Consider the following 13,057-nt stretch of genomic DNA (forward strand, 5'->3'; position numbering starts at 1 on the left):
TTTAATTGTTTTAGTCTTTTGTGTTGTATGCAAGATCATTTTATTTTTTGGCTTAGTTATGTTTTGGCATTCTTTATGCTACCCAGACTCACAGATCAGAAATAAAATAAATAAATAAAATTAATACTAAAAGCAGGTTCAGAATTGTTCAAGGCAAATAGGTAATCTGTGGTAGAAAGGAATTCAGCTTTGTTGGTCAAAGTGGTATCTACTGGAACATGCTAAATCTAAATATTTACATGCTTCTGACATGTATTTTCCAAATTAATTGGGCACATGCATTCCCTCTCTGAGATATATGGGCAGTTCAAAAATGTGAAAAATAAATATAAATAAATAAATAAATTTGGAGTTCGAACCTGAATGGCTCAAGGTTGACTCAGCCTTCCATCCTTCCGAGGTGGGTAAAATGAGGACCCAGATTGTTGGGGGCAATATGCTGACTCTGTAAACCACTTTGAGAGGGCTGGAAAGCACTATAAAGTGGTATATAAGTCTAAGTGCTATTGCTATTGCTATTCTAATATTATTTCACAAAATCCAATTTGGGAAATAACGTTCCTCTATTTCTTCTTTAATTTGCCAGTCAATTGTGGGGAAAGCCCATCCGAGCATTGTTGATTCTGTGCTGAGTGTGCTTCGCTCTCTGAATTTTGAGGTACAATATGAAGGTAAAACTTTGCTTTTTTGGCATTCATTATCCAGGTGTTTTCCCAGCTAATTTCTCAAGATTCTTTCAAACATTTGAAAAGATTCCCTGTATCTGTTTCCTGTATTTACATGTACATTTTGGAGGTCATGTCTTTAGATTGAGAAGTGTAATTTAGCATCAGTTTCTCAAAATTTGTCAATGAGCAGTTGTAAATTAGTTATTCTCTTTTAACTACATAAGTATGAGTTTATTTGAATCTATAAGAACCACAATATTGCATATCTTCATTGGAGTTTTACCTCTTGTTTATTCTACATTAACAGATTTTATAAAAATCTCTTATGTATATTTCCTTACCTTTCTACATTTTCCATTAGTCCTAGCCTATATTGATCCTAAAAGCTAAGATATATCATCAGGAATGTAAAAGGGGATGCATGCATCCTCTATGAGTGCTGTATACTCTTCCTCTGGATATGATAATAATGTACCGTAGTAGTTGTAGTAGTTTATTTGTTGATTAATCTTGCAGCCTTATCAATAAAATAAAATAATAAAATAGAAACCCTGGTAAATCATTGACATAAAAATTAAATAAACACTAGGGTTAGAATACAACCCTGTCTGGGGTGATAGCTTATATAAATTCATTATTTATTTTACTACAAATAGATTTCCTTGATTCTTTTATATTTTCACTTTTCATCCACTGTTTTGCTTTATACAGTATTTCAAAATGAAAGGGATTGCAGTGTGCAGCTTGATAGTATTATTTTAGACTTTCCCCCTTAATTCTATTTTTTAAAAAGACATTTATACTGTGCTGATTTCTCTCAATAAAGAAGTCAAAACACAAAACACACTGTAAGGACATGTCCAATTATTGGCTGGGAATTCATGACTGAATGATCATGTCATAATGATCTTTTTATTAAGATAAATTTTAGACTGCATATAGCTTCATTTTTAATTGATACTTTCATTAAACAAAACAAAAATGAATTATAAGTTTTTAATAAATTTGTTTTAAAAGGACTTAGTTCTCCTTAAGGGATAAGATAGAAAATCTAAAGATAAATTATATCATAATTGTTTTAGCCAGTAATAGCTGATTGTGACAAGGGCTGGTTATGCTATTTTGAAATACCTTTGTACTGATCAGTTGGTTTATTTTTTTCCCCTGAAAACAGATTTGCAACTTAATGACATGACATCCAAAGTATGACATCCAAAGTATTATTCTTGGCTGATCTTGCAAGTTGGACAAAGTCAACCCTAGATAGTACTTGAATAGAAGGCTACCTCCTGAGTTATGAACTAAATTATTACTTTATAGGTTTTTTTTAAAAAAGCCATGCTGGGAGAAGTAGCAATCCACATTTGTAAGGCTGATATGAAAATTAACATGGAAGTAGTTACCAAGAATTGAATTCAAACAGGGTGTCTTTAGTATTCTGTAACACCTCCATCATTATAGGCCATTATAATATCTAATGTTTCCATGCATATTTCATATATGTCAGTATCCTTAATAGCAGACCCTTTTTAATGAAATAAGACCATAACGAATCAGAGCTAAATGGTATAATGGGTTCTGTTCCATCCACCAGAGTCTATGAGAAAAACTGAAGCTGCATTGTATAAGAGATACTGTATAATTAAAACCAGCTTCTGGCAAAATAGGAATTTTGATACCTTCCTTCTTGTAGCTATTCAACTGATCAAGGACCTTATGGCCTATGTTGTGCGACCAGCTCTGCTAAAAGGCTTGGTTTCATTACTAAAGCCATCAAGGCAGGAGACAGCCAAGATGCAAGCAAGAATTTTGGAAGGTAATATTGTAGTATTTCAATTTGTCTGTATGGAAGATGGTTCCTACTTTTATACAGGTGGTCCTCGACTTACAACAGTTCATTTAGTGACCAAAGTTATAATGGCACTGAAAAAAGTGACTTGTGACCACTTTTCACACTTACAACCATTGCAGCATCTCCATGGTCATGTTATCAAAATTCAGATGCTTGACAACTGTCTCATATTTATGAAGGTTTCAGTGTCCCAGGGTCCTGTGATCATCTTTTGTGAGCTTCTGATAAGCAAAGTCAATGGGAAAACCAGGTTCACTTAACATCCGTGTTACTAGCCTAACTGTAGTGATTCACTTAATTGTAGCAAGAAAGGACCTAAAATGGGACAAAATTCACTAACAAATTTCTCACTTAGCAACATAAATGTTGGGCTCAATTGTGGTCATAAGTTGAGGACTATCTGCAGTTATATCTGTATTTGCATGAGGAGAGGGAAATATTTTGCTATCAGAGGAAGCAATATATATGTTATCTAACTAAACTTTTTACCATTGGTCCATCAGATTCCAAATCTTCAGAAACTTAAGCCTGCAGTTCTGAGGAGATAGATCCCATTATAAAACTTCACCATTGATTATAGTTGCATATGCTGGGAATCTGGGGACAGGACTGTGTTATTCAAAGGAAAACAAACAACATTGCTGAAAGAAAAAAATCAAAGTCCCTACTTTACTACTGAAATGAAAAATAGCTATATATGTCTAATACTGCTGCTGCTTAAAAGGTGGAGAATTTGGAAATGTTTTTCTTGGGAAATCTGATTAAGAATGTTCTACCTGGCTCCTACTCAAATCAAAAACAAAACTTTGGAAAAGCGATGGGGTACTGTATTTGATTTCTATATTATATCATCTGTTCAGAAGCAGGATCTTTGCGCCTGATGGAATCCTTGCCAGCATATGTTCAGCAAGCTGCAGCAGCCAAAACCATTGGGTAAGAAATTTTTAGTTACTGGAACTAACTGTCTAAATATTTGAAATAACTGTTCCTCTAGCAGAGGAGGTACAAGAAACCACCAGGTCCAAGCAAAAACCAGAACACGTATGATACAGACACTCTTCAGATACCTTTTAAAGAAAAAAAGTACTTGTTTTCTGTATTCCTGCTTGGTACAGTGGAGAAGGCCATTGTTCCTATAATGCTTTAAAAATTAAGACTTTTATCACAGTTACAAAGGAAAAGGAAAAGAAGCAAATACTGTTTAATGGGATGGATATATTTAAATATTTGTACCTTTCAATATATAAAATGTTATTGTAATGGAAGATAGAAAAGGGTAGTTCTGGAGGAGGGGATAATTAAATAATTGAAATAATTAAGACATACTTTTTTAGAAATTATATTGATCCAAATTAATAATGATATATCAGTAGTCATTTACAAGGATCCGTGTAATTGTAATATTATTACATATGGCAGTTTTATTAAATATGGACAGTATTACTGAGTACTTATTATTTTGTCTGGACCTCTGTTGGTATCCTGACCATGTTGACATGTGATTAACATTGCAATATGGACAGCATTACCATGCACTTATTACAGTGTTATTCTACAGAGACAGTATTATTGAGTAGTTCGGAGCTTTACTAATATCCTGAAGAAGGCATATTTAATTGTTTAAATTATCATTGTTGAACGGTAAAGTGGTTATTTAAATAAGTGATTTTTAGGTGGTGTTAAATCATTTAAATTATGCAATGTAATACATGTTTTATAGTAGAGTGCACAATGTGCACAACTCCGCTCAAGGGCTATATCAGGCTTTGCTGCACTCCCAAGTGGGAGTCCTTTTTCTTTTCTTTTTTTACTATTTAAAAAAAATAATTTTATTATTTTTACTGATAAGTGATAGTAGCAAAATCTGGTCCAATTGCTGCTTTTTACTCAGAAAAGGGTGCAATCACATTTAAACTATGCTGTTCTTGTTATTATTTCATCTTTTTTAAAAAAACCAATTACAGGATTGTTATTTTTGTTGCTGCTGCTGTTACAGGGGAAAGAGCAAATGGAATAGTACCAAAGAAAATCTGATGTATTTATTTATTTAGTGTTCTGTGAGATTTGTGTAGGTTTAAGGGGCTAAATAGATTTTGTAGAAACTCCAAGCAGCCCTTTGTTCTTTAATGACCCATTCAAAAAGATAGAGAAAAAAACATTTCTGTCTCACTTGTTCTGAGTGCTGGGAGGGTCAGGCTATGTGTAACCTGCATTATTTGAACTATTACTTCATAAAATACTTCAGTGTTAAACTGAAACACCAGCCATTCATTCAGACCTTACAAAACAGTCTGTGTTAGTATTTTAGTTGTAAACTATTCAATATTCCCCTCCCAGAATTCTGGCCCGGGAGTCTAGAGAAGTGGCTGAGGAGCTGATCTCTTTGAATGTGGTACATGGCCTTATGTGTGCCATGGGCAACAAGGACCACACCAACGGTCAAAGACAAGCTAGCATCACATTAGAGGCAAGTACCATTTGGAACTAAGGGATGACTGGATGTAGCTTATTCTTGTCATTTCTGTAACTGAGTTTGTATATGCATTTGGGATTATGGTAGTTGAACTCAATAGAAGCAAGATCAAGCTATGACAAAGTACAAGATGGACGGGGAGGAAACATGTTTGTGTAGAAAAGGGATTGCTTCCATATTTAAGCAAAGCTGGCAGAATGATATTTCTATAGTTTTTGTTTTAAAACTGCTGATAGTGAGTAAAGCTCCCCTCATCTCCCTCTCCTCTTTAGCACAAGCACATGAAGTGAAAAACAAAATACCAACTAAACCTGCCTAAGAATTCCTACATAATGCTTTAATTGAGCAAATAGTTTGAAAGGGAAACTTCATACAGTGATTTAGTACAAGTGAAGCATCCTTTGAGACAGACAGAGAGGTGTGGAAGCAGTACTCAAGGACATTAGCGGACCTCGCCCGAGCGCGAGACAAACGCTGAAGAAAAAGAAGAAGAAGAAGAAGCATCCTTTGAGAGAAACCTACTCAGAAAGAGAGAGTTCAATCCTAGATAGTGGCAGATGTTTCTCTGCTAGGGCACAAAGAAAAAATGCCTGCTGAAAACATTGCATGTGGTGTCAGGAAGGACATCCAGCCAGTAAATGCTCAGCTCCATCCAGTCATCTCAACTCTTCCCTAAAGCAAGGGCTTACAAGGTCATAAAAAAGAGGGTTTTTTTAAAGCATTCTTTCCTTGGAGTAGTTGCTACTGTTTCAAACGCTGCCATTGCTTGCTTGCATATGCACACATAGCAAGAGACCCAGCAAAATGGGTTGCCAGTGGATACACATAGTGATACAGAAACAAGTTAGCTTTCCAAATGACACAGCTATTTTATTAATTCAGGCAAGAAGATGCTTTGGAAAACACTTCGTAGATGTTTCAAATGTTTGCAAAATTGTGATGCTTTTTCTTATAGCTGGACTGATGTTTCCTTGTAGTATTTTGTACAGATGTTTATAGTGATTGAGAACTACGTTCGGAGGGCCATGGGAGAAAAATTGTTCGAGCTATTCATGGTATGTGTTATCAATCCTGTATATATTGTGCTTGCCTGATGGATTTTCAATTTTAAGTACCAAGTTTTATATTTTAAGGGCAGGATTAAGGATTAAAATCAACGTGTATTTTTAAAACATATTTCAATAGCTGCTAAGTACTATATCGCATTAAGGACTATTCAACGAGTAGTCCTTAATGGGTCTAAGTCTACATGGAGGAAAGTAAGCAATGGGATGCTATAAGGTTCCGTCTTAGGCCCAGTACTTTTCAATATCTTCATTAACAACATAGATGAGGGACTAGAAGGGGAACTTACCAAATTTGCAGATGACACTAAGCTGGCAGGAATAGCTAACACCCAAGAAGATAGGCTCAAGATCCAGATGGATCTCGACAGACTAGAACACTGAGCCATATTTAACAAAATGAAATTCAATGTAGAGAAAAGTAAAACCCTACACTTAGGCAAGAAAAACCAAAAGCACACATATAGACTGGGTGAAACCAATCAATAGCAGTTACTGCGAGGGATCTTGGAGTCTTAATGGACAACCAGCTAAATATGAACCAGCAGTGTGCAGCAGCAGCCAAAAAAGCTAATGCAATCCCAAGTTGCATTAACAGAGGGATACAATCAAGATCAAGTGGAGTTCTAATACCACTCTGTAAAGCCTTAGCAAGACCACACCTAGAGTACTACATCCAGTTTTGGGCACCACACTATAAAAAGATGCTGAGACTCTAGTAAAAGTACGGAGAAGAACAACCAGGATTAGGGGACTGGAGACTAAAACATATGAAGAATGGTTACAGGAACTAGGCATGGCTAGTCTAGTGAAGAGAAGGACCAGGGAAGACATGATAGTAGTGTTCCAATATTTGAGGGGCTGCCACAGAGAGGAAGGGTCAAGTTATTTTCTGAAGCACCAGTAGGCCAGACAAGGAATAATGGATGAAAACTGAACAAGGAGAGATTTAACCTGGAAATAAGGAGAATCTTTCTGACAGTGAGAACAATCAACCAATGGAACGGCTTGCCCTTGGAAGTCGTGGGAGCGCCATCACTTGAGACTTTCAAGAAGAGACTGGACTCCCATCTGTCAGAAATGGTGTAGGGTCTCCCGCTTGTGCAGGGGATTGGATTAGATGACCTACAAGGTCCCTTCCAACTCTGATTATCTGTTATCTGTTATCACTGAGGGAAAACAGACTAAACAAATACTACCATGACAAAAAAAATCAGAATATCAGCATTTAATAAAATCCAGATATTATATATATTTTTAAAAAAATTATACTAATTTTTCTTTAAAAAGTTGTTTATATTGGTACAGTGAAAATAGCTTAATATTAATGTATAAAATTATTCTACTATTAACAAACATAGTAATATTTAAAGTCTACATTGCAGAGGGATGTACATTCAGAGAAATTTAACTGACAATATTGAAAAGGACATTTCATTAAAACAAAAAAATGAGTTTTTCCTAATTTTCTATTCCCATCTTTCCTAATTACATTCAGAAGAAACATTATTCTCATCTCCCTACTAGGTATTTTTAAACAGTCCCTAAATCTGTTCAATTTCGATTTTGTTTTGCATGATTGCCCCACAGCAGTAGTGGTTTCTAGATTTAAAGAAAGGTAAGAACTTCAACCTGGCAAGGCATAAAACCAATGCTGCTCAGCAGTGGCTATTGGATAAACACAACATAGGCATAGGCTTAAGGCTAGGAAAAAAATGGCCAAAAGTCCATTGACCAAAATTGGTGGGAGAAGCTTAACAGTGGGACAGAAAGGTAGAAATAGTGATTTCTGTTGTTTGCCTTAGGCATATGACTATATGACTTTATTGTCCATTTGTTTGTAATGTCATTATTTTCTGGCATATCCCTACTCCAATATGTTGTCAAGTTTGCAATACTGGCTCATGGGTGAATATTCTCTCGCTCACAGAATTCTTGCTATACAGCTTCATTAACCATATTTAGCAGAGGTTGCTTTGCAATTTTGGTACACGCTGTATTATAATTGAATTTGTTTATTTGGCATATTTTTCCTTTCAAAAGTCTTTAGAATCTTCTCCATTTCAAAATAATTCATTAATGGGGAAGATCAAATTATGCCCTGGTATTTATTTGTATTAACAGCTCTTTCAAAGGGAACTGACTGCTTAAAAGGATAAAGGACACATCTGTAAACCTATGGAACATAATGTCTGTCCATAATAGTGTGCCATATTAAGTAAGCCTTGTCATTTTATAATCATTTGCAAAAAACACTCCCTGTAGAATGTTGAGAATCCAGAGACAAGACCTGGATTACTACCAATTATGCATAAATACAACACATAGCATGCTGTAGATTGAGATCAAAGGCAAGTTAATTATCTAGATAAGATTACTGAAATTTGCCATTACCAAGACCAAGAGTGGAAATATTTTGCCTTTCAGATGTTAGGAAACTGTAGTTCCCAGCAGCCATATAGATTTAATTGGAGTTAAAACAAAGACTAGTCATGATTACAGAATTGGCTAAGCGATTTACATTACTTTATTTCTCAGTATTCTTCTGGTGTATGGAATATAATTGAAAGGTGACAAGACACTGAGCGAGCACATGAAAAACAGATTTTTTCCCCTACTTCATTAGTCACAGTCGGCATGTACAATGTGATCAAAAGACTGAGGCCATCAAACCCCCAATTTAAGGACTAGGACATTAATCTGATTCACATATGCATGTTCATGTCTAATTAAACTGCAGCATAACAATTACAGTAAGACCTGTTAACGTTCCATTGAAAAAGCTTCATATGCTTGCCCATGTATCAAAGTGAAATCAATTGATGCACTTGTATGAACTTGCTTTGTTTCCAGTAATTTGTGCTATAGATAATCATCATGGGATTCGAGTTAGGAAAGTGAGTAAAGAATTTAGTGTTAATGGTTTTGCGACAGGCAGACATGAGTCATTCGTGAATTGCATGTTTTCAAATTAAAATGAACATTTTCCTTTTCTCAGCAAGATGCTGCAAATTTGTACTTGAATATGGACGCTGTACAGGCTGATATACTTGCTACCAATATAGTCAATATTCCAGCAGATTGTTTGGCTAAAGGAGAAACTTCTTTTACAGGTATACTTTTTGCAGTCATGGGCAAAAGTCTACAAGAAACATATATACAAAATTGTATATACAAGTTATGGAATTGTAAATTCTCCGTTGATGCAGAATCAAAAAAGCATTTAACACATAATTTACAGCTAAATTTATAAACTGCTTAGATTAAACAAGCAATAAAAATATGAAAAGCGGTATTTTTATATATCCTTTTGTACGTATTTGTGTATATAAAACCTGTGGAAGGAAATACCAGCTGACAACCCAAAATGGATAAAATCATATCTCTGATATAACTTTATGGCAAAAAACCTGATCTATAGTCATTTGATATTTAATTTCTGCGGCACCAATCTCTGATCTGAAATGAACAGTGTTCATGTGTATACATAGGTATGCATATACATACATGCTTAAAATTAGTTCAATGCTTTAGTAATAGATTCAAGACTAAATTGTTTTGGGTTTTTTGGACTGAAATTATTTTTCTCCCAACCTAGAGACAGAATCAAGCCCTGAAGAAGAATGGCAATCTGAAGACAGTGAAGTACTTTCTGAGTCACTTGCTTAATTTCATTCAAGTATTAGGCTTATTGTTGATTTTAATCTTCTCTCCATTTTTCTGCACCCTTTGCAAAAAGTACCTTTTTCAAAATCTTTTAATGCATCCCTGTGAAGAATGTAACTGCAGTGCAAACTGTGTGGCATTCGCGACATTGGGACAGATGATTTCTATTTTCATTGACTAGATAATTACTTGACTAATTTTCTCATCTGTTGCAGTACACAGATTGTACTAAACTATAGTTCCCATAATCTCACAACAAATAGCAATGGTTCAATACCACTGAAGGAGATAAAGCTCAGGAAAATTTAAGGAATAAAAATGGCTTTTACCATTGGATAATTTTTGGCCAGTTTTATAGCCCAACCTAATTCATATCATTATGAATTATATATTAATGTGGAACAGCTCCTTGTACAACTAACCTACCTTCTAAAAGAGAAAACGGAATATCTATGTTAAATAAAATTGCATTGAGTTGTTGAATTTAATTTGTACTTCAAGATTATACTTACCTTCAGATTAATTTATTTGCTTAAATACTTATATGAATACATAGTTTCTGCTGCATTCTCTTATAGCCTGTATAACCAAGAACATAAACTTTCCAATTATACATACATTTGCTAAAAGTCAACCTTAATGCACAGTAGGTAGCGCGACTTGTTGACTAAATGTTTTAAATCATAATTTTCATTATTCCAGCTGGAATGAGCTTACAATTTAACAACTGGAATACAGCTGTCTACTCTGAAAATAGTTTTTCCTCAAATTCATAAATTCACTCATCAAATTCATAAAGATTATTTATTTGGTCTGAAAATAATTGAAACATGACATCTTTTCTAACAGCATTTATTATTAAAAATATATGCTTTTGAATCAGATCAGATAAAGGAAGGAAATAATTAGACTGAAGAGTAAGAAAGAAGAATATAAGGTATAGGTGTTTGCTGATGACATGGTCTTCTTTGTTGAAGAACCAATGGAGTCAGGTATCTATTTATTACAAGAATTAGAAGAATATGGAATGGTAGCAGGACTAAAAATTAATAAAGATAAAACAAAAATAATAACCAAAAATTTGACAGGTGGTCAGAAAAAAAGAATTGGAAAGGAAATTGGGATTACAAAGTGTTAAAATACCTAGGAATTTGGCTAACAGGAAGGTGCTCTTCCATAAAAGAGAATAATTAACATGAAACTACGTTTACAGATAAAGATCTAAACAACTGGGAAAAATTACAACTATCATTATTAGGCCAAATAGGGGTATAAAAATGAATATACTACCAAAATTATTATATTTCCAAACAATACCTATAAAATTTGATTATTTTTTTTTCAGGATCTAGATAAGACAGTTATGAAATTTATATGGATGGGGGGGAAGCATGATTAAAACTGAAGATGTTACAAGATACCGTGTTTCTCACAAAATAAGGCCGGGCCTTATTTTTTTTTGACCCCTGAAAAAACGGCTAGGCTGTCTTTTCGGGGGTGACTTAATTTCCTCCCCCACCTAGAGTGCCCCATGTGCACGTATCTCTCCACAAGGCCGTTTCAGCCGACAAAAGCTCCCCAAAGGCAGAGTCACCAGCCGCTTTGGGGCGAGGAGTGGCTGCCCGCCTCCCCTCACCATGAGGCAGTGTCTTTTGGGCGATAGAAGCTTCCCAAGGGCAGTCACCAGCCACTTCGATCAGCCGGTAGAAACGGCCTCGGGGCAAGCACCCACACACACACACTCCCCTTGCCGCGAGGCCGTTTCTATCAGCCAATGAAAGGTCCCCGAAGGCAGAGTCCCCAGCTGCTTTGGGGGCGGGCGTGGCTGCCCACGGGTCACTCATGACAGGAGCACCCACGCACACTCCCTCACCATGAGGCAGTGTCTTTCAGGTGATGGAAGCTCCCCAAGGGCAGTCACCAGCCACTTTGATCAGCCGGTGGAAGTGGCCTCGGGGGCGAGTGCCCATGCAAACTCCCCTTGCCCCGAGGCCGCTTCCACCAGCCAATCAAAGTGGCTGGTGACTGCCCTTGGGGAGCTTCCATCGCCCGAAAGACATTGCCTCATGGCGAGGAGACACAGGCAGCCACGCTTCGCTCCGAAGCAGCTGGTGACTGCCTTCGGGGAGCTTTCATTGGCCAATAGAAGCGGCCTCGCAGTGAGGGGAGTATGCGTGGGCGCTCCCCTGAGGCCGCTTCTACTGGCCAATCAAAGTGGCTAGTGACTGCCCTTGGGGAGCTTCCATCGCCCGAAAGACACTGCCTCATGACAAGGGGACATGGGCAGCCACACCTCGCCCCGAAGTGGCTGGTGACTCTGCCTTTGGAGAGCTTTCATCGGCCGATAGAAACGGCCCCGTGGCGAGGGGAGTGTGCGTGGGCGCTTGCCCTGAGGCCGCTTCTACCGGCCAAAGCGGCTGGTGACTCTGCCTTCGGGGAGCTTCTATCGGCTGATGTTCTATCAGTAGTAGATCGGTGTATTCTAGCCTAGGCTACCTGCAGGGCGCTTCTAAAGGCAAGTTTTCTCCCCCCCCCTTCCCCCCCATTTCTCTTCATCTCATGTAGTTCTAACGATGTGAGAAATGGCGGGGAAACGCATGGTTTAAATAGTCCTAAATTTTGGGGGCAGGGCTTAATTTCACCTCATGCCTAGAAATCATGCTGGGCCTTCCTATTCGTGGAGGCCATATTGTTGGAGAAACATGGTAGTAGAACCAGAGGCGGCCTTGGACTCCCAAAATGGGAAACATTACCAAGCAGCAATTTTACTGTGTTAGAGTGGGTAAATCTAAAAAATAAAAGAATCTTGGCAATAGAAGGTCATGACCTCCAAATTGGGTGGCATGCATTCCTATGGGATAAAAAGAATAAGATTCATTTCTATTTTCATACACATCTGATAAGGAACTCACTATTACAAACGTGGGAGAATGTAAAAAAAAAAAAGCACTATCTGAAAAGGCCAAATTGGATCTCACCTATGGAAGCAATATTATATCCAAATAGTAGGGATATTAAAATAATGTTTAGATATGAAGAATTATTAGATGAACAGGGGGAATTAAAAATAGTGGATAAATTAAGAGAACAAGGTATAATATTGGACTGGTGGGCATACTTGCAAATTCAAATCAAACTTAAGATACAATGGAACAAGGGATAGATAAGGATCTACAAAAACTGGACCAAATTTTGACAGGGAGACATAAAATTCATAACATGTATGTATAATTATTTATTGGAGGTGGAACAAGAGGAAGAAATTGTTAAGGGATCAATGATCGCCTGGGCAAAAAATGTAGGTCATAACATAAATTTGGATGAGTGGGAAAAG

The 13,057-nt window shown here is 36.7% G+C and overlaps 1 protein-coding gene across 5 annotated transcripts in view; it reads left to right on the forward strand.

Annotated features, from left to right (window-relative positions):
• ARMH1 (armadillo like helical domain containing 1) overlaps window positions 1-11,134 on the forward strand; it is a 26,290-nt gene extending 15,156 nt beyond the window's left edge. For 3 of the 5 annotated variants that reach the window (XM_026707237.2, XM_087929800.1, XM_087929801.1), the window contains 7 exons: window positions 587-671; window positions 2,362-2,484; window positions 3,381-3,453; window positions 4,858-4,987; window positions 5,971-6,048; window positions 9,056-9,170; window positions 9,656-11,134. In XM_026707237.2, the coding sequence (XP_026563022.1) occupies window positions 587-671; window positions 2,362-2,484; window positions 3,381-3,453; window positions 4,858-4,987; window positions 5,971-6,048; window positions 9,056-9,170; window positions 9,656-9,726 (675 nt within the window). In that variant the 3' untranslated portion in view covers window positions 9,727-11,134. Of the gene's footprint in view, window positions 1-586; window positions 672-2,361; window positions 2,485-3,380; window positions 3,454-4,857; window positions 4,988-5,970; window positions 6,049-7,647; window positions 9,171-9,655 lie in introns of those variants that run through there. The other 2 variants (XR_015742849.1, XM_087929802.1) reach the window with 2 other exon arrangements.
• Window positions 11,135-13,057: the final 1,923 nt, after the last annotated feature.

The sequence above is a fragment of the Pseudonaja textilis genome, chromosome 3, assembly GCF_049901715.1.
Source record: "Pseudonaja textilis isolate UNSWEBS1 chromosome 3, rPseTex1.2, whole genome shotgun sequence".
NCBI lineage: Eukaryota > Metazoa > Chordata > Lepidosauria > Squamata > Elapidae > Pseudonaja > Pseudonaja textilis.